Source organism: Miniopterus natalensis, chromosome 4 (assembly GCF_054644295.1).
Source record: "Miniopterus natalensis isolate mMinNat1 chromosome 4, mMinNat1.hap1, whole genome shotgun sequence".
In the NCBI taxonomy this organism is placed as follows: Eukaryota; Metazoa; Chordata; class Mammalia; order Chiroptera; family Miniopteridae; genus Miniopterus; species Miniopterus natalensis.
The window spans coordinates 77772421-77790823 of NC_142084.1; the positions used below are offsets into that span (position 1 = coordinate 77772421).

The 18403-nt window shown below is 51.5% G+C and overlaps 1 protein-coding gene and 1 pseudogene across 1 annotated transcript; one reads left to right on the top strand and one right to left on the bottom strand.

Annotated features, from left to right (window-relative positions):
- Positions 1–1370: 1370 nt before the first annotated feature.
- RAB11B (RAB11B, member RAS oncogene family) lies at positions 1371–11576 on the bottom strand. Its single transcript, XM_016203476.2, has 5 exons — positions 11469–11576; positions 4413–4608; positions 3371–3564; positions 2968–3048; positions 1371–2401 (listed from the first exon to the last, which is right to left on the bottom strand). The coding sequence occupies exons 1-5, from the start codon at positions 11506–11508 to the stop codon at positions 2256–2258; spliced, it is 657 nt and encodes a 218-aa protein (XP_016058962.1). The 5' UTR covers positions 11509–11576; the 3' UTR covers positions 1371–2255.
- LOC148093381 (U6 spliceosomal RNA) lies at positions 10625–10724 on the top strand (annotated as a pseudogene).
- Positions 11577–18403: the final 6827 nt, after the last annotated feature.

Genomic DNA, 18403 nt, shown 5'->3' on the forward strand with positions numbered 1-18403 from the left:
AGTTGGTTAGAGCATTGTCTCAATACACCAACGTTGTGGGTTCAATCCCCAGTCAGGGCACATACAAGTATCAACAAATGAATGCATAAATAAGTGAAACAACAAATCAATCTCTCTCTCTAAAAATCAATTTAAAAATTTTTGTAATTTTTTTTCATAAAAACACCACAAAAACCCCTGAAGAACAGTGCCTGGCACAAAGCCAGCATGCTGTGCTTATTAAATTACTAAAATTAGAGTAACTGAAATAGCATCACTGGACCATCACCAACCCCTCCGCCCCCCAAAAGGGGACAAAGTCATATTGATCTTGTTCCCTGGCATGTGGTTCAGGGCCTGGCCAATCTGAAGCTCCAGAAAAATTTAATCTTAGACCACCTGAAACCCTTCTGGGTGCCTCAGTGCTTCACTTGGCCCTCCTGAAGCTCCCATTCACCCTCTGCCCTCTCCATAGCCCACCCTACCCAAACCCAGGGGACCTGGGGTCTATGTAAATGGTCCCTGGAATGTGCACCCCATCAGATCCCCAGTCCAGAATGCTCCTGTCTGGAACATAGGCCCTAGCTCACCCAACTCCTGTCAGAAAAGCCCCTATGATTCAGAGCTCTTTTGGAGGGATGTCTGGACCTACCCATTCCTTCAGGCAGGGCAGCCAGAGCCTGGAATCCCCCTCTGGTGGCTCTCCTAGGGGTCAAGGGCACAAGGGGTTTTAGCCAGAGACTGGAGCTTCTAGAACAGCTGCAGGCACTCAAGTGAGAGGAATCATACATTGGGTCACGTGGTCAGGGCAGGGCAGGGGCTGACCATGCCTCCTCTTCCTCCATTTCAGGAGCTAGTGCTTAGGCCAGTCCTGCCCACATGGACAAGCATCCCATTCAGTCCTTCTCTGTCACCAGCATCCTATTCAACCCTCCTCAGAGGTCAGTCTGGGATGGAGAGAGCCGGGGTGGAAGTGGTACTACCAACATCTGGACCAGCCCTTCTCACTAGTCCTTGCTGGGACCCAGATAGTGGCCAGCTAGAGCATTAAGAGCAGTGGACAGAGCCCACCCCCTCCTGAAGGGCCACCCTCAAGTCCTAGAGCTGGTAGTCCTAGGACCAGGGAGTTTAAAGTCAGCCCCTATAGCCTTCCCTCCCTCCCTGCCACAGGTGAAGCTTGGAGAGGGTCCATCCCACCCCTACCCACCCTAGGACCCCCGTGGTCAGCTCAGGAGGCCTCTGCATGATCCTGGGCAGGGGCTCAGGCCTGGTGTTGTAGCTCCCAGTAAGGCTGAGCCTGGTGGTAAGGCCCAGTGCAGGATGTGTGCAAGGGGCCTGGCTCAGGGGTGGCCATCTGGCGGAGAAAAAGAAGACAAAAGTGCAGCAGTAGGTTTCTGTCCAGGAAGTTGGGTTATACATTTTAGTAATGGGCCAGAGAAATGAGGCATTGAGGCAACAGTGCAGGGGCCACAGGGAGAATAAGAGATCTGAGAGCTGGGGTTTGGCGTCAATCTTACAAAGTGTATAAAGAATCTGTTTCTCTACAATAACAAAAAACCAAAGGCTACAAGAGCAGTTGTATATACAAAACACTGAGATATTGCTTCACTTGCAAACAGGTTCCTGACCAGACAGGGAGACAAGACAGAGAGAAGGGCATAGGGAAGGGTGGGGAGTGCGCTGCGTGCAGAAAGGAAGGGGATTGGGGCTTCTCCCAGCACAAATCTATGGGCAGGAGCTGGATTCAGGCACGCACAGGAGAGGCCGAGGTCAAAGTCATGTGCCAGTGCTGGCTGTGCATGGGTAGTAGTGCTGGGAGCCTGTGTCTGCCTGCCCCAGCCCCCTGGTCACTTGCTCTTCAGGCTTCAGCCCGGAGGAGGGTTCTGGGTAGGAAAACTGGCCAGAGAGGAAGGGAGGTAATTGCTCCCTGGAGTCTGCTGTGGAAAACTGAAGAAGCCTGCTTGGTGTGCCCATCCTCTTGCCTCTGGCTGGCCCTGTCCATCCTGCCATCCTCCCCAACCCACTCAGAGGCCCGATGGGACCCAAGAAGAGCAGGAGCAGCAGCCAGGTTTCAAGCTTTCCTGGGGCGGGGGGAAAAAGATAGATGGTGCTGCTTGACTCCTGTTCTTCCTAAGCCCCAGCTGACTGTGCAGAGCTCAGTGGAAGGGTGGGAGCCCGTCACAGAAGGACAGAGGGTCGGGTCAGGGAAAACATCACGGTGAGGGACAGGCGAAGGACGAGGGTGTGCACGCACACTTGGACGAGGCACGGGGCAGTCACAGGTTCTGGCAGCACTGCAGCTTGTTCGGTTTCTGTCCATCGGTAGTGGGCGGCACACTAATGTCCACCACATTGTTGCCAGGGGACTCGTCGTGGGCTGCGCGGTCTGCAATTTGCTTCTGTGACACGATGCGGTAGATCTCTGCAATGGGAGGATGCGAGGTGAGTGCCCTGAATTCCCCTGTCTGTGTTGACTGCCCCATTGCAGGATCCATCTGGATGCCACCTCCTCTAGGGAGTGCCCCCTAGGTTGTGCCCCTCCCAAAGGCCCCCATTGTGGCCTACCCGCACCCCATGACATAGGGGTTCTCCCCTATGTAAGGGTGGAACCCACCTCTGGTCACAGAGATACCATCCCCAGCCCAGGCCTCTTCTTAAAGATCAAAGACCCCTTTTTCCTCAGAATAAAGTCCCAGACCAGCTCTGGAACCAAGGCCATATGTCTTTCCCTCTGGCTGTTCCATGGTAGAGCCATGGCAAGGTCTACACATGGAGCTGGATCCCGAGTGCTAGTAGGGGTGGGATCTGGCTTGACTTCATGGAGCATGCCATGTCTGTCCTCCTGATTGGACTGACTGGCAGATTTAAGGAAAGAAGGTTCAAGGGCTGCATTCTGGAGAGTGCAACCAGTGTGGCTGGTGCCCTTCCCACACCACCTGTGGTAGTCCTGCTGGGGTTCCTGTGGCCCCCACCAGGCCCTAGGATCACCTGTGAGAATGTTCTTGAAAGCTTCTTCTACATTGGTGGAGTCCAAGGCTGAGGTCTCAATGAAGGACAAGTTGTTCTTCTCTGGAACAGATAGAATATTGCCCAGGTGATTGGGGGCTCCCCTGCACCCTCTAGGGGCCCTCACGTGCCTGCCTGCTCACCTGGCCCAGGAAATGGAGGGCTGGGGCCAAGGAGGTAAGACCGAGATGCCCATTCCTCGGGGAGGGGAAGCTGGCACTGCGGCCATGCTCACAGCCAGGGAAAATGGGAAAGACCTGGAGGGTGCTGCCTGCTTTCCAGAAACTTCTCCGATGCCTTAGTCACCGTCCCGCTGTCAGGAGCTGGTCCCTGTGGGAGGGCCTTGACCCTAAGTAAAACCCTTCTCCAACTGGTAGCCGCTCACCTGCAAAGGCACGGGCCTCATCAGTGGGCACAGCCCGTAGGTGGCGCAGGTCACTCTTGTTGCCCACCAGCATGATGACAATGTTACTGTCAGCATGGTCCCTCAGCTCCTTCAGCCAGCGTTCCACATTCTCATATGTCAGGTGCTTGGCGATGTCATACACCAGCAATGCACCCACTGCACCGCGGTAGTACCTATGGGGACAGGGGGCAGGGTCCAGGAATAAGCTTCCCAACAGCACCCCACTGGGGCCCCCAAGACTCTGTGGACAGCAGCTCCTGGGCCCCCAGAACCCAGCCAAGGGGCAGCTGAAGGAGGGCTTTGTGCCCCAAATTCAGCTCAGGACTATGGGGCCTGAGGAGGGAGTTTAGGGCCTGAGGTCAGAAAACACCCACAAAAAGGGGAGAAGGAAATAGTGCCTGTGCAGGAAAAGGGCTGCTGCTAGGCAAGAGCTCTGATGCCTGGCCCACAAAGGAGATGAATGGACACATATCCACCCTGAAGGATTAAAGAAATGGAGAGGTGACCAGGCTTCAGTGGAGGGCATCCAGAGGACAGCATGTGACCAATGGAGAACTGGCCAGGGTGTTGGGAGGGACCTAAAAGGAGGTAGCTCGAGTAGGTTCTGATGGCTGGTTGGTCATGGAGAGCTGAGGGAAGAGAAAACTGGGAACAAAGCCAGGCAGGGTAGGCCAAGCAGGCAGGACTGAGGGGGAGGGCAAAGTGGAATGGCCCACTCCAGGGCCAGATAATAGCCCTCACTGTGCAGCCAGCACCCAGCAAAACAGCAGTGCCTCAGAGGAGCTCCCGGGGTCAGAGGGGCCATAGGACATGCCCACATGAGGTCACAATGTTGTCAAGAGTGGGCATTGGTCTTCCCAAGGGTCCCATAGCTCCTGGGGGTTCTCATCCCTCCACCCTGGGCCAACTGCTCTCAGGGTTGTGCTCTCCTCTTCTCCTCCTGCCCAACTCCTACCCATCTTTCGGGGCCCACTAGCCCTATGTCCATGACTTCCTGCATTTCCCCATCCTCGCCACTCACGCAGAGGTGATGGCACGGTAGCGCTCCTGGCCGGCAGTGTCCCAAATCTGCGCCTTGATGGTCTTGCCATCGACCTGGATGCTGCGGGTGGCAAACTCCACACCAATGGTGCTCTTGCTCTCCAGGTTGAACTCATTGCGGGTGAAGCGGGACAGCAGGTTGCTCTTCCCCACACCTGAGTCCCCGATGAGTACCACTGTAGGGGTGGGGAGGGATATAGGTAAGGCTCCATGGGCCAGAGCAGGACAGTCCCCCAAGCCAAGACTCACACGCCATCCACGTCCACCTGCAGAGCCTTCACAGAAGTGTCCTGGGTTCTTTGGAATTGTGACAGCTAACAACAGAGCGGAGTCAGAGCTCTCCTAGAGCCCCTTGCCTGAGGCACCACATTTCTTGATGTAGAAGCAAACAGTAGCTCCAGGCTTCCAGAAACATAGCTACTACAGAAAGCACAATAACCCCGCTTATGTCTGGCTCTTCAGGGCAGGGCTTCCCCAGCTAAGGCATAGGTACCTAGGCATCCAGGCAGGCAGGTGGCTTGGGGATCCATCAACCCCCAAACTTCCACTGCAGCCTGGAAGCCCAAGTAAGCTCTGAGGCTGGGTGATCTTGACCAAGTCACTTAACCTCTCTGGGCTGCCTTTCCACAGGTGTGAAAAGAGACAAGAACAAGAGATAGTTCAGGGAAGGAGACCCAAAAGCTTGCAGGATCAGAACTCAGCCAGCATCTAGCCCCCTAAGACAGGTGGGGAAGCAATTATTACTATTGTTCCACCAGGTTCCTACGGACAAGGATCTGGCTCTGGAGTTTTAAGTAACAGGAAACGAGAAGCCTCACATTCCATGCCCACCCTGCTGCATTGTCATGGAAAGCAGCTGCAAGCAAACCAACATTCAGCTCAACACAGCCAACTTGCCTATTCAAAACAGAAATGTGCCCTCTGGATGTAACCAAGAGGGAACAGAGCCTGCTACCCCTCCCATCACCCCATCCCCAAGGTTGGACCATCCTGCAGGATCATCCAGGACAAGAGCCCTCCAGAGCAGGGCAGAGCAGACTCGGTGGGTCTCTCCCATTAGCAGTGGGGCCACTCGAGATGGTCCAGGAAGGTCCTGGGCCTGGAAAGGCTGGCCTCAGTCCCAGGGACTGGGAGTTGTGTCTCAGTGTGTGCACACATGCATGGGTATATGTGCAGCACAGAAGGAACATCATACAGCAGTCTGATTAGATGCCCCAGCTGGAAACCACATGGACCTCCAAGTATGGGCCTTGGACTCTGGCACCTGAGGGTGGATCTGCCTGGTGGAGAGCTGTGGGCACTGCAGGCTCAGTCACCCTCGGTGAGGATGAAAAATTTCTCCTCAATGAAAAGCGTTATGTGTGCATGTCCAGATTCCCCCCACTTCTTACCACTGTCACTGCCCCAACCCTAGCTAGTCCAGGCAGCCTCCTTCTCTCAGTGTCCTGGAGTTCACACTCATCCCCAACCAACAGGCTGTTCTCCGACCGCAGCCACCAGGGGGTACCTGTGAGCGCTGGAGTCAGGGCGTGCCCCTTCTCTGTCCATAGCCCTCCAGGGTTCCCAGCCTTCCTTGGGGTAAAAGCCCAAGTCTTCCTCAGGGCCCAAAAGGCGCTCCAAGACCTGCCCGTCCCCTCCCTGCCCTCACCTCCTCTCTCTCCCCTGCTTGCTCACTCTCCTCCTGCCACACGGGCCTCCTCACTAGGACTCAGAGATGTGTAGGTGCATGCTGCCTTTTGCCTGGAATGTTCTTCCCCAGGTACCTGCCTAGTTCCCACCCTCATCTCCTGCATGTGATGCCTCAGATGGCACTTGATCAAGGGGGCCCTCCCTGCAGTCCTCTTAAAACCCCGCTCCCTCCAACACTCCCCACTCTCCTTCCCTGCCTTTCCTCCGTAGCTCTCACTACCCTCCCACACCCTCCAGGTTTCATTTATTTTTCTCCAGTCTTCCTCAAGGGTAGGCTCTCAGATGGTCTCATTCCCTGCTGTATCCCCAGGACCTGGTGCAGAACCCCACACAAAGGCAGAGTGAACAAACAAATGAGTGGCTAAAGTGGCTGCAGAGCCTCCAGGCTACCATCCTCAGGCAACAGGGGAGAAGAGGGCCGATGACCCAACCCCCAGAACCCAACACCTTCTCTGGGCTGGCTGCTTCAGAACCAAGAATAATAACAAGAAAATTTAATGAATCTGTGCTAAGAAAACCTTTGATGCACATCACCTCACAGAAGACACATGTAACCCATTTTACAGATGAGGAAACTGAGGCACAGACAGGGGAACGACAAGCCCAAGACACACAGTGAGCAGAAGGCTGCAGAGCAAGGATCTAAGCAGGCTCACTTCCACTTTCCAACCATGCTCACTTGGTCCACCTGCTGAAAAGTGATCTGGCAGGATTTGAACCCAGATTTTCTGGGTCCAGGGTTGAGCTCAGGGGTCTGAATTCAGCCTCTTCCTCTCCCATAACCTAAGGCATCTGATGCCCTGGAATAGATGGCAAACTTCCGCTCTTCCTTCAAAACCTCAGTTCAGGCCTCTTTTCTCCCCACAAACCACCACATGGCCTGGCCCACAGGTACCCAATGCAGAGAGATGGCCAACAGGGCAGTGGCTGGGTTGGCTCTGCGTATATTGTGGGAATGAGAACAGCACTGTCAAAAGCACAAGCGATCTATTGTCTTGGGGAAATAAAGGGCCCTGAGGACACAACCCACAGCATTTCCACAGAAGTTGGTGGCAATGCTGGCCAGGAAATGGCCTCCCTAGACATGCCACTTCGATGGCAGGGCAGGCAAGGCCAGTTGGCAAAAATAAAGAGATGGCACCTCTTTAAAGCCTGGGTCCTCTGGCCTGCCCCATGACAGTGTAGCACCCCCAGGGCCCATACTCAGATGTTCAGGCAGACTGAGTAGCAATTCCGGTGGGGGGCATACCCCCCTACTTCAGGCAGAGCAGAGCCCCATCTCTCCTCCAGGAAGCAGACCCTGATTATCCCAGCCTCCAGCACCAGCACTTGGGGGCAATCTTATCAGAGCTATTCTGGAAATTAGAGAACAAAGAAGAGCTATCAGAAGCTGGGGCACAGGCAGGGCCACCATTTGCAATGGAAGAAGATGGTGTGCTTGGTTCCCGGACCAGTAGGCCTGGTGGGGTCCCGTCCATGTTGCAGAGCCAGGAGGCTGCCTTGGGAGTACCTGGCAGAGAGAGGCAAGCACCGGGAATGGCAGTCACTCTCTCCTCACCCCCTTTCCCAAAAGGACTCATATATGAGGCAGGTGTACACAACCCAGAGGACAAGGCTCTGGGCCACTGTGGAAGCCTCCCACATTCACCTCGTCCTTATGGGTGAGTGGCTAGGGGCTCTGGGAAGGCCTTGGTTGTCCTTGGGGACACCACTGCTTCCACTGTAGACACCACAGCCTGGTCAGAGAAGTCAGGGGAGCCCTAGGGGACTGATCGGGCTGGGAAAATGACCCACAGCTGACAGAATAAAATGTTGGCAGGATAACTGAGATTCTATAATTAGGTACAAATAAACAACCTCACTCCTGGGGAAGGGGTGAATGTGGAGTGAGGAAAATAAACACTACATGGGGACAACCCGGATCTGCTGGCCTTGGCGATGGAGGTCAGGGGAGCCAACTGTGATACGGCAACCCAAACAAAAAAACTGGTGGGAGGGCTGGACAGGGGGAAACCAGTGTCCCAAAATGAGAGGTGTGACCCCTCTGTGCCCAGGACAAGGCCAGGGGAAGATGACCAAAGCCTAGGGGCGGCTGGGCACAGGGCAGGGGGTGGGAGGATGGCTGCCCCCTTTTCTGCTAAAGGGTATCCTAAACCAGGAGGTAGGGCCAGGGAGAAAGCTGGCCCTGGTCAACCTTTCTGGTGCAGTCATGTCTTGGACACTTCTCTAATGCCCAGGCCTGACCCTCTGCAGGCCATGGAGTGTCAGGAGGGACTGGGGACGGGGAGTGGGGGGCATTTGCAGCATATTTATGTTTGTGTCTACCCACCATATTTATGGTAAGTTATGTGAGGGTTGTGGCTTGCCTGCCAGCTTCCTTCCTCCCTTCTTTATTTGCCAGAGCCAAATAGACTTTCCTTTTCCCATTTAAGGGAATGAAAACCTAAGTGAATTTAAAGACAAACATTAAAAGATAATGGAGAGAGGGATGTACTTCAATAAGGATAATGAAGGGGAGGTCTCAGATGACCACAGTTTGGAGAACCCTGACCTTGTGGATTAAACTTTCACCTCCCACTCAGCTTGAGAAGGTCGGCAGGACACCTGCTGGACTCAGAAAAGGAGGCCAGTGGGAGAGGGCAGCAGGGCAGGCGGGCACCCTCCCCCCATGCCAGGTGCCACAGAAGCCTGATCAGTGTTTCCAGGAAGTAGACTAGAGACGAATCCTGGGAAGTACATAGCTGCTCCACTGCCCCTGACCCAGTAACTGTAGTTCTGGGAACATACTTTAAGGAAATAACCCAAAGGGCAAAAGATGACTTGTGCAAACAGTTGGTGCTGGATTACTTATAACAGCCAACAGTTGAAAATAACAAGCAAATGACCACAGAAACTTGGAGGGGGTGACTGGGGGAATGCCCCCTGCCCCGACAATGCCAGGTCCAGGTATGTGTCCCACTCTGATCCAGGAGCAGTTGCCTAAGGGCTGGATGAGTACAGACAAGCACCAGCTGTAGCAGGACTGGAGTCCAGACCACCTGTCACCAGTCCCCCAAACCCCGACAGAGCTTTCCCTGCCTCTAAGGTGAGACCAACCACAAGGCTCAGTCAGCACCAGGGCCTTGGCCTAATGCCTGCTGACTACACAGCCTCAACTGCCAGTGACATATCAGCCTGCAGGCAGCTCCCAGAGGCCATGGTGCTGTGTGAGGACTCTGGACCTCTGAATGGATACTCCCTCACCCAGGTAGGGAGAGTTCCACCCCTCTTCACATCCCCAAAATCCCTGGGCCCCCCACCCCAAGATGCTGGATGGTCATCCAAGGCCAGTTCCAGACACAGACCACACTCCCAGGGATAGCAGAGCTCCCCTAATGAGGGAAAGATACGAATAGCTGGTGTGGGAGACAGACCCTCACACAGCAGGCAGCAGAGCAAATGTACCCCACGAGGGCCAAGGAGCTACCTCTCAAGGGCAGCCACTATCAGCCAAGAATCCCACCACAGAAAGCAGAGGGCCTGGCCAAGGTCCAGCTTGGCACAGAGGTGCTATGAAGCCAGTGAGCCCTAAACTAGCTGAGCTGAGAAACAAAGGACTCCAGCGACATGTAGCAAGTCTCCTCAGCTTGAGGCAGGGTGAAGGAGCTCCCCAACTGAACACAGACCAGCTATGGCTGCCTGACCTGCCTAGGTCATACTTGAGGCTCCCAGAACCCTATGTCCCTTCAGCTGGTAAAATCCTCCGGCACGTTGGCCCAGACCCAAGGCATCATCTTGCATGTGCTGAAGGAGGCGGTCTGACACCTTGGTCCCAGATCCTGGCCACAAACTCCCCCAGATACACTCCCAAGTGGTAAAGCCAACAACTGGTCTGGGTTCAAATTCTTCTCTAACACTTATTCACTATGTCCTTGTCTCCCTGCACCCCAGTTTCCAGGTCCATAAAAGAGGAGGCTGGATAAAATTGACATCACAGTGTTGGTGAGGATTTCAATAAATTTGCATGTGTAAACAGCTTAGAAAAGTGCAGGTACTTGGTACTGCTTTTAAGAATTCTAAGTGTGGACCTGGCTGGTGTGGCTCAGTAGTCAGAGCATCACCCACAGACCCAAAGGGTCACAGGTTCAATTCTCAGTGAAGGGCACATACCTCACCCTGGTGTATCTCACATCGATGTTTCTCTCTCTGTCTCTCCCCCTCCCTTCCACTCTCTCTGAAAGCAATGGAGAAAAAAAATATCCTTGGGTGAAGATTAACAAAAGAGTACTATTTTTTTAAATATATTTTTACTGATTTCAGAGACAGGAAGGCAGAGGGGAAGAGAGATAGAAACATCAATAATGAGAGTCATTGATAGGCTGCCTCCTGCACACCCCCCGCTGGGGATCAAACCAGCAACCCGGTCCTGTGCCCTGACTGGGAATCGAACCTAGATCTCCTGGATCATAGGTCGATGCTCAACCACTGAGCCATGCCATCTTGGCACAAAAGAGTTCTAAGTGTGTGCCTGCTTCAGCAGCACATATACTAAAATTGGCTTGATACAGAGATTAGTATGGCCCCTGCTCAAGTACTGCAAATTCATGAAGCCTTCCATATTTTTATGGTACCAGATAAAATTATAATTGGGAATGAAGCTTGTGTATCATCCATTATATCTAATCATTAAACGATTTAACATCCTCTTGGGGGAAAAAAAAGATTTCTAAGAGTTAAGAGAGATAACTTGCTGTTAACCACCAGGCCTGGGTCCAACACACACAGTCCCCCCACCTCCACACCAGGTCGCCCTCCACACAATCCGGTATCTCCCAACACACATCTCAAGCCGCATAGTCCACCTCTCTTCCCGAACCCTGCCTCCAAACTGGCGGCCACGTCTGGCCACGCCCACCCTGTGAAGAGCACTGCCCCCGTCCGTCCCGCCTTGGTCTTGGACACGCCCATCACATCCTAGCTCCGCCTCCAAGGGTCCCGCCCCCACCCCAGCTTTCTACCCAGCCCAGCCCAGCAAATGCTGCGGTGGTCCCGCACCACCCGGCGGTCCCGTCCCCTCCGGAGGCCTCGCCCCCAACGGCCTCTCCCACCGCTCATGGCCCCACCCCCTCTGGGCTCCGGCCTTGCCTAGGCGCATCCTGGGAACCTCAGGCCCCTCTAGGCTGTCGGGGCTGCACGGTCGCACACTCCGGTCCAAAGCTGACCGAGACCAGTCTGCTAAGGCCTTCTCGACTGACTGCCCAGCCGGGCCCCAAGCCCCGGGCTCCGATTTGGGCCCAGCGGCCTGGACGCAACTTCGGCCCGCGTGTCAGTCACCGCCCCTAGCCCACTTGTGCCCCACCGGTCGTACCTTTGAATAGGTAGTCGTACTCGTCGTCCCGGGTCCCCATTGTCCTGGCGCTTCCGGCGGGCTCCGCGGCTCCGCAGCCCCACCACAAACACCCGACGGGGGCGGGGCCGGCGCCGCGCAGAGCGGCGGCAGGCTAGCCAACCAGCGTCGGATGACGTATAGACGGACACCCAGAAAAGCCAATCAGAGGTGGAAGAAGAGCCCCCGGGGTGGGGGCTGCCTGGGATCCACCTTCCTTTCCCCCGGTCCGCCGGAGAAAGGCGGAAGGAATGCGGACCTTTCTGAAGTGACGGCAGTGTCAGCCTCTCAGACACCGGCTCAGGAAGGCGGGGCGGAAGACTGAAATAATTAAACGGATTGACGACACGAGTAGCCAATGAGAGGCTTGATGCAGACCTTGCCTGACTAACAGAGGACCTGTCGGGGAAGGAAAATGGGGCTACGCCCAGGTGATGTTACGCTATCTAACGTCCGGATGACATCATAGGTCAATGCGTGCCCCTCTGGGCCCACCTGCTCCGCCCCCATTAATGACCGTTTCCCCCCCCAACACCCCCCCACCCCCCACCCCCCGCTTCTGCACGAGCTCTTTTCCACCTTGAAGTCCCTTCTCTCTGGGTTGCAGTTTTCATCCTTACTTTCATCCTTACATCCTTACTAATCACGTTAACCCTCTGCCTCACTTCCCCTCTTCTGTATAACAGGAAAGAAACTCACCTCATGGAAACTTTGGGGGATATCTAGATCATTTCCCTAAACAACCGTGCTAAATCAACCGTCCACTTTCTGTCATTAAGTCCTTTCTTTAAAAATGTTTTCATTGAGCCCTGGTTGTTTTGGTTCAGTGGTTAGAGCATCGACCGGTGGGCTGAAGGGTCCAGGGTTCGATTCTGACCAAGGGCACGTACCTTGGTTGCAGGATCAATACATCCCTGGCCCCTGGGTCAACCAATCTATATGTCTCTCTCCCATCAGTGTTTCTCTCTGCCTTCTACTCTCTCTGAAAAGCAATGAAAAGAAATATCCTCGAGTGAGGATAGAAAAATAGAAAAAATAAAAAATGCTTTCATTAGCCCGGCCGGGCGGGGCTCAGCGGTTGAGCGTCGACCTAGGATCCAGGCCATGGGGGCTGGATTCCCGGTCAGGGCACATGCCCGGGTTGCGGGCTCAATCCCCAGTCGGGGGCACGCAGGAGGCAGCCGACCAATGACTCTCTCATCATTGATGTTTCTATCTCTCTCTCTCCCTCTCCTTTCCTCTCTCTGAAATCAATAAAGATACATATTTTTTAAATGTTTTCATAGATTTTTTTTTTTTTTTTTTAGAGAGAGGAATGAAGAAGGAGAGAGAAAAACATCTTTTGGCTGCCTCCTGCACGAATCCCGACTGGAGATGGAGCCTGCAACCTGGGCATGTGACCTGACCAGGAATCCAACCAGCAACCTTTTGGTGCATGAGACCTTTTGGTTGATGCTCAACCAACTGAGCCACGTTGTCCAGGGTGTGTCATTAGTCTTTTTTTCCTTCATTGTTGACATTATTACAGATGTCCCTCATACCCCCCACCCTTTGCCCCCCTCTTCCCATATATCTTAGGATATATTCCCAGAAGTGGGATCACTGGGTCAAAAGGCAGTTCCATTTTTAATTTTTTTGAGGAAACTCCATACTGTTTTCCACAGTGGTTGCACCAGTCTGCATTCCCACCAACAGTGTACAGGGGCCTGACCAGTGTGTCTCAGTGGTTGAGCATCCCCCCATGAACCAGGAGGTCATGATTAGATTCCTGGTCAGGGCATATGCCGGAGTTTTGGGCTCAGTCTCCAGTAGGGGGCTTGCAGAAGGCGGCGGATTGATGATTCTCTCTCATCAGTATGTTCCTAACTCTCTCCCCCTCTCCTTTCCTCTCTCTGAAATCAATGCAACATATTAAAAAACAAAACAGTGCACGAGGATTCCCTTTTCTCCACATCCTTACTAGCACCTGTTATTTGTTGATGTCATTAAGTCTTTAGCAAATATTTATAATCCTTACTGGGTGTCAGACTCTGTCCAACATAGTCTCTCCTCTCTGTCATTTACCCTGTTTTATTACACACACACACACACACACACACAGACACACACACCCCACCCCAGGATTTATCACTACCTAACCTTAAAGTACATTTTCTTTCTTAACCCATTAATCTGTTTAGTTTCTGTCTCAAGTCAACAGAATTATCAGCCTCATGAGGGCAGAGACTGTGTCTGTTGCAATCATTGCTGCGTTCTCAGTGCTCAATAAGTATGTGACATGTGATGGATAATGTAAGCATAGACCTCACATACTAGTTATAACAATAACTATAATTATTCTTTATATAACTATAATTATTGTTACTGCCTCCTGGACCTCATCCCTGCTGTGCCCATTAGGCATCCTAGTCACTAATTGGCCTCTTTCCTCCTCTCCTGTCTTCATTCTCCCCACCCCCAGCCCCTCATCAAAGTCACAGGTCATGTACTTTTCTCTCCTTCTCATCCTTGCTCTCCTGCCCCTGCCTCCCTCCCCCTCCCTTAGTTGCCTTCTATGTCCCCCCTTCCTCCTGTATTCTGACCACTTCTCCACTGTCCCTCCACTGCCACCACCCTGGTTCTTACCTCATCATCACTTTCTGGACCTCCCAGATCTCCCTGCTCTGCCCACATGCACATGCTGTTCTTCCCACAGCAGTCGGAGGGAGTCTTTTAAAACATGAGTCAGATCCTCTCACTCCCCTGTTTAAAAACCTTTTAGTCCTTTCCTTAATAAGCATTTACTTAGCACCTACTAAGTGCCAGGGGGCGCTGTACCTGCTGGGAACGCACCATTGAATAAGACAAAGTCCCAACCCTCATGGAGCTGACAGTGGGGACAGGTAGACAAGAAGCAAGTAAAGAACACACACAAGATAGTTTCAGAATGGGAGGCCTACAATGAGGAAAATAGCCTGGGTTATGTGATAGTGGAGCTCCTTAGCTAGGGAGTCAGGGAAGACATCCTGAGGGAGGTGGTATTTGCATGGAGTCCGAAGGTGAGGGAGGAGATGGTGGATGGTGGGTGCAACAGTAAGGGAGAGAGAGAGAGCCTGATGAGTCTGAATAGCCAGGAGGACATGGTGGCTGGAGAGTGAGTTCCAAGGACCCCAGGTGAGATTAGGTGAAAAGGTGAGGCTGGAAGTCAGACCAGCACAGACCCTCTGGCCCTGCACAGTCTAGCCAAACCCCCTGCTTACCCCTCCCTACTCTACCTCAGCTCACCATCCCAGCTTCCTGCTCCTTGCTGCAGCCAGGTGGGGCTGTGCACTTTCCACCCAGGCCACTAGGCTTTTGCTCTCACAATGACCTCTTCCTGGAATCTCACCCCCCACCCCCACCCCATCTTTGTAGATTTTTTTTTTTTTTTTTAATTCTCACCTGAGGATTTTTTTCCATTGCTTTTCAGAGAGAGTGGAAGGGAGACAGAGAGGGAGAGAGAGAAACATTGATGTGAGAGAGACATGTAGATCGGTTGCCTCCTGCACATGCCCCGACCTGGGTGAGGGATTGAGCCTGAAATCCTCACAGCACCAGAAGAATAGGAAGGGGTGGTAGGGGTAGGGGGCTGGGGTACCAGAACCATCCCCATTTTCCAGATGGAGGATGGAGGCCACAGAGCTTTAGAGGCTGTCCTTAGTCACTTAGAAGATGGATGTGGGTAAGAGCTCCGGCTATGGAGTTAGACAGGTCTGGATTCACATCCTGACTTTTGTTTGGTTCCCAGCTATGGCGGGGTTATTCTTTGTGTTGTTCTTTGGGGTGGAGGGACAGAAAATGCTGTGTTGGAGGAGGTGGTGATAGCAGGAGAAGGGACAGGTTGGGGAGTTAAGCCCTCTTGGAAGAGCCTGAGAATTAGGAGGGCAAAGCTGGTGGGACCACCCCTCCACCTCCACAGTTGGAACTTCCTACCAGTTTTCAGGCACAGTAGGCTCAAGAGAGACTCTCCAAGCCTGCCTGGTATGGGACATCCCCAGACAAGGAGCCTGGAGAGGGCTTGGCCCACAGAGCTGAGGACTTCGTGGCCCATATTCAACAAGGGCTCCAGGGAAGCTACTGTGTCCCCAGCATGTTCCAGGAAGAGGCAACTGGGACTCAGGGCATAGAGAGGTGTTTTTCTCTAACATGTGTCCTGGAGACAAGAGATCACATTACTTATTCCAGGCTATATGAGCTGGGTGATAATTTTAGGTGGTTCATTAAATAACATTGAACCACATGCTGAGAAAGTCCTATCTTTTTTCATTTTTTTCTTTTTTCAATTCTTAAAATCCTTTATTACCCATCAAGAAGGGAGGCTTTCTCTCTGTGGCTCATATCTCTTGAACAATTTTCTAACCCCCATCTCTCTCATTTTAAACAGAGCTGGGACATAGACTGAGTCTGCAGAAGGCAACAGAATCTGGCTAGGATTTTCTTCCTCACATTTTATTGTGAAATTTTTAAGCATTTAGAAAAACGGAAAGAATTGTACAGAGAATATCTCTGTATTCATATCCCCCTGGATCCCCACCACCTGGATCCCACTATTAGTACAGCATTTTGCTTTATCACATATCTAGCTCTCTATCCACCCATCCATCATCTTACTTTTTGATGGATTTCAAAGAAAGTTGAAGATTTGGGGGATGTAATGTATAGCATGGTGATTATAGTTAATAATACTGTACCATATGCTTGAAACTTGCTAAGAGAGTAGATCTTAAATGTTCTCACCACAAAAAAGGAAATGGCAATTATGTGATGTGATAGAGGAGTTAGCTAATGCTATGGTGGTCATCATTTTGGAAATATATAAAGTTACACAATTTTATGTCAATTATATCTCAATACAGCTGAAAAAATTAAAACAGAAAATTGAAGGCAAATTCTCTTCACCTCTAAACACTTTGGCATGCATATCATTAACTACACTTCAATATTTGTTTATGGCTCTTTTAGTAGTTTCTTTTGGGGTAAAATTTACATACAATGAAATGTACCGATCTTAAGTGTACATTCGCTGAGACGAAGGCATACACCCATCTCTATCAAGGTTTAGGCATCACCATAACTCGGGAAGTTTCTCTCATGCCCCTTCCCAGTAAGTCCCATTCTGCGCTCCCAGGGGCAGCCACTATTTGTGTGTATGCATGTGTGTGCGTGTGTTTCCTACCATACATCAGTTTCCTAGCTGGAATTTCAAAGCATTGGCATTGTTTTATTTTCATTGACTTTTTTTTAATAATATATTTATGGCAGGTGATATTGGTTTTCCATATGTTGTAGAGATATGTGTTTACATTTTTTTTTCTTTTTTCCCCCCTTCACCTGAGGATATTTTTTCCATTGCTTTTCAGAGAGAGTGGGAGAGAGGGAGAGAGAGAAACATTGATGTGAGAGAGACACATTGATTGGTTGCCTCTAGGGATTGAGCCTGCAAAGGAGGTACATTCCATTGACCATAACTGAACCCAGACCCTTCATTCTGGGGGTTGGCTGACACTCCAACCACTGAGCCAAACCTGCTAGGGCAGGTTTTCAGGGTTGTTGTTTTTTTTTCCTTATCTTTGTTCTGTGTTTACATTATTTTGGGGGGGTGTTAATCCTTACCCGAGGATATTTTTTCCATTGCTTTTTAGAGAAAGTGGAAAGGAGGGAGGGGTGGAAAGAGAGAAACATTGATGTAAGAGAGACACATCAATTGGTTGCCTCCCGAAAGCACTCCAACCAGAGCCAGGGATTGAACCTGCAACCCAGGGACATGCCCTTGACCGGGACTAGAACCCAGGACCCTTTGGTGCGCTGGCCAAGCTCTAACCACTGAACCATACCAGCCAGGGCTCTGTTTACATTTTTAAAAACAGAGTCAAGACCCTGGCCAGGTAGCTCAATTGGTTAGAGCAACGTCCTGATACATCAAGGTTGTGGGTTTGATCCCCAGTCAGGGCACATACAGGAATCAACCAGTAGCCCTGGCCAGTGTGGCTCAGTTGGTGGGCATCGTCCCATGCACTGAAAGGTTGATTCTGTCAGGACAAATGCCCATGTTGTAGGCCCAAACCCTGGTAGGGGCCATGCAGGAGGCAGCCGATTGATGTTGTACTCTCACATCGATGTTTCTCTCTCTCTCCCTTCCACTATCTCTAAAAAATAAAACTCTTTAAAATTTTTTTAAAAAAACTCAACCAATAATTGCATAAATAAGAACAAATCAATGTTTCCCACCCCCCCCTTGTTTCTAAAAAGCACTTTTTAAAAATAAACTATTATTTAAAAATAATTAAATAATAAAACTGAGTCAATAAATCCTGATATGCCTGGGAGTGAGCTGCTTTATGTTTGCCATCCGGCTTAATTATTAACAGCACACCCCCTTTCACTCTTAACAAGTGTCTCAGTTTTGACCATCAATTATAGGTCACCCTATCTGTAATGGAAGGGTCTTGGTGCCAGCAGGGTCTCTTCTTTCACTCCAGAATCCCAAGCACTTAGTACAGGGCTTTAGCATGTGCTTGGTAAGTATTAGTTGAATTTCTATGTATATATTTTTAAAGCCAATTTAAAAGAAAACATGCAGCCTGGCCGGGCATGGCTCAGCAGTTGAGCACTGACCTAGGATCCAGGAGATCGTAGTTGGATTCCCAGGTCAGGGCACATGCAGGGTTGCGGGCTCGATCCTTAGTACAGGGAGTACAGGAGGCAGCCGATCGATGACTCTCATCATTGATGTTTCTCTCTCTCTCCCTCTCCCTTCTTCTCTCTGAAATCAATAAAGATATATTTAAAAAAGTAATAAATAAATAAATAAAACATGCAGATGTGGCCCCAAAAAAGTGAATTTCCTCCAAACATTGTATTAATGTACGCATTAAAGCTGTGCTGTCCAAATACGTGTC

What these genes read in the sequence shown, in the direction of transcription:
- RAB11B (XM_016203476.2), bottom strand. Translation starts at nt 11,508, where the DNA reads ATGGGGACCCGGGACGACGAGTACGACTACCTATTCAAAG. An exon ending in TACCGTGCCATCACCTCTGC is followed by an intron (nt 3,565 to 4,412) that starts GTGAGTGGCGAG and finishes CTGTCCCCATAG; the next exon opens with GTACTACCGCGGTGCAGTGG. An exon ending in TTTCAAGAACATTCTCACAG is followed by an intron (nt 2,402 to 2,967) that starts GTGATCCTAGGG and finishes CTCCCATTGCAG; the next exon opens with AGATCTACCGCATCGTGTCA.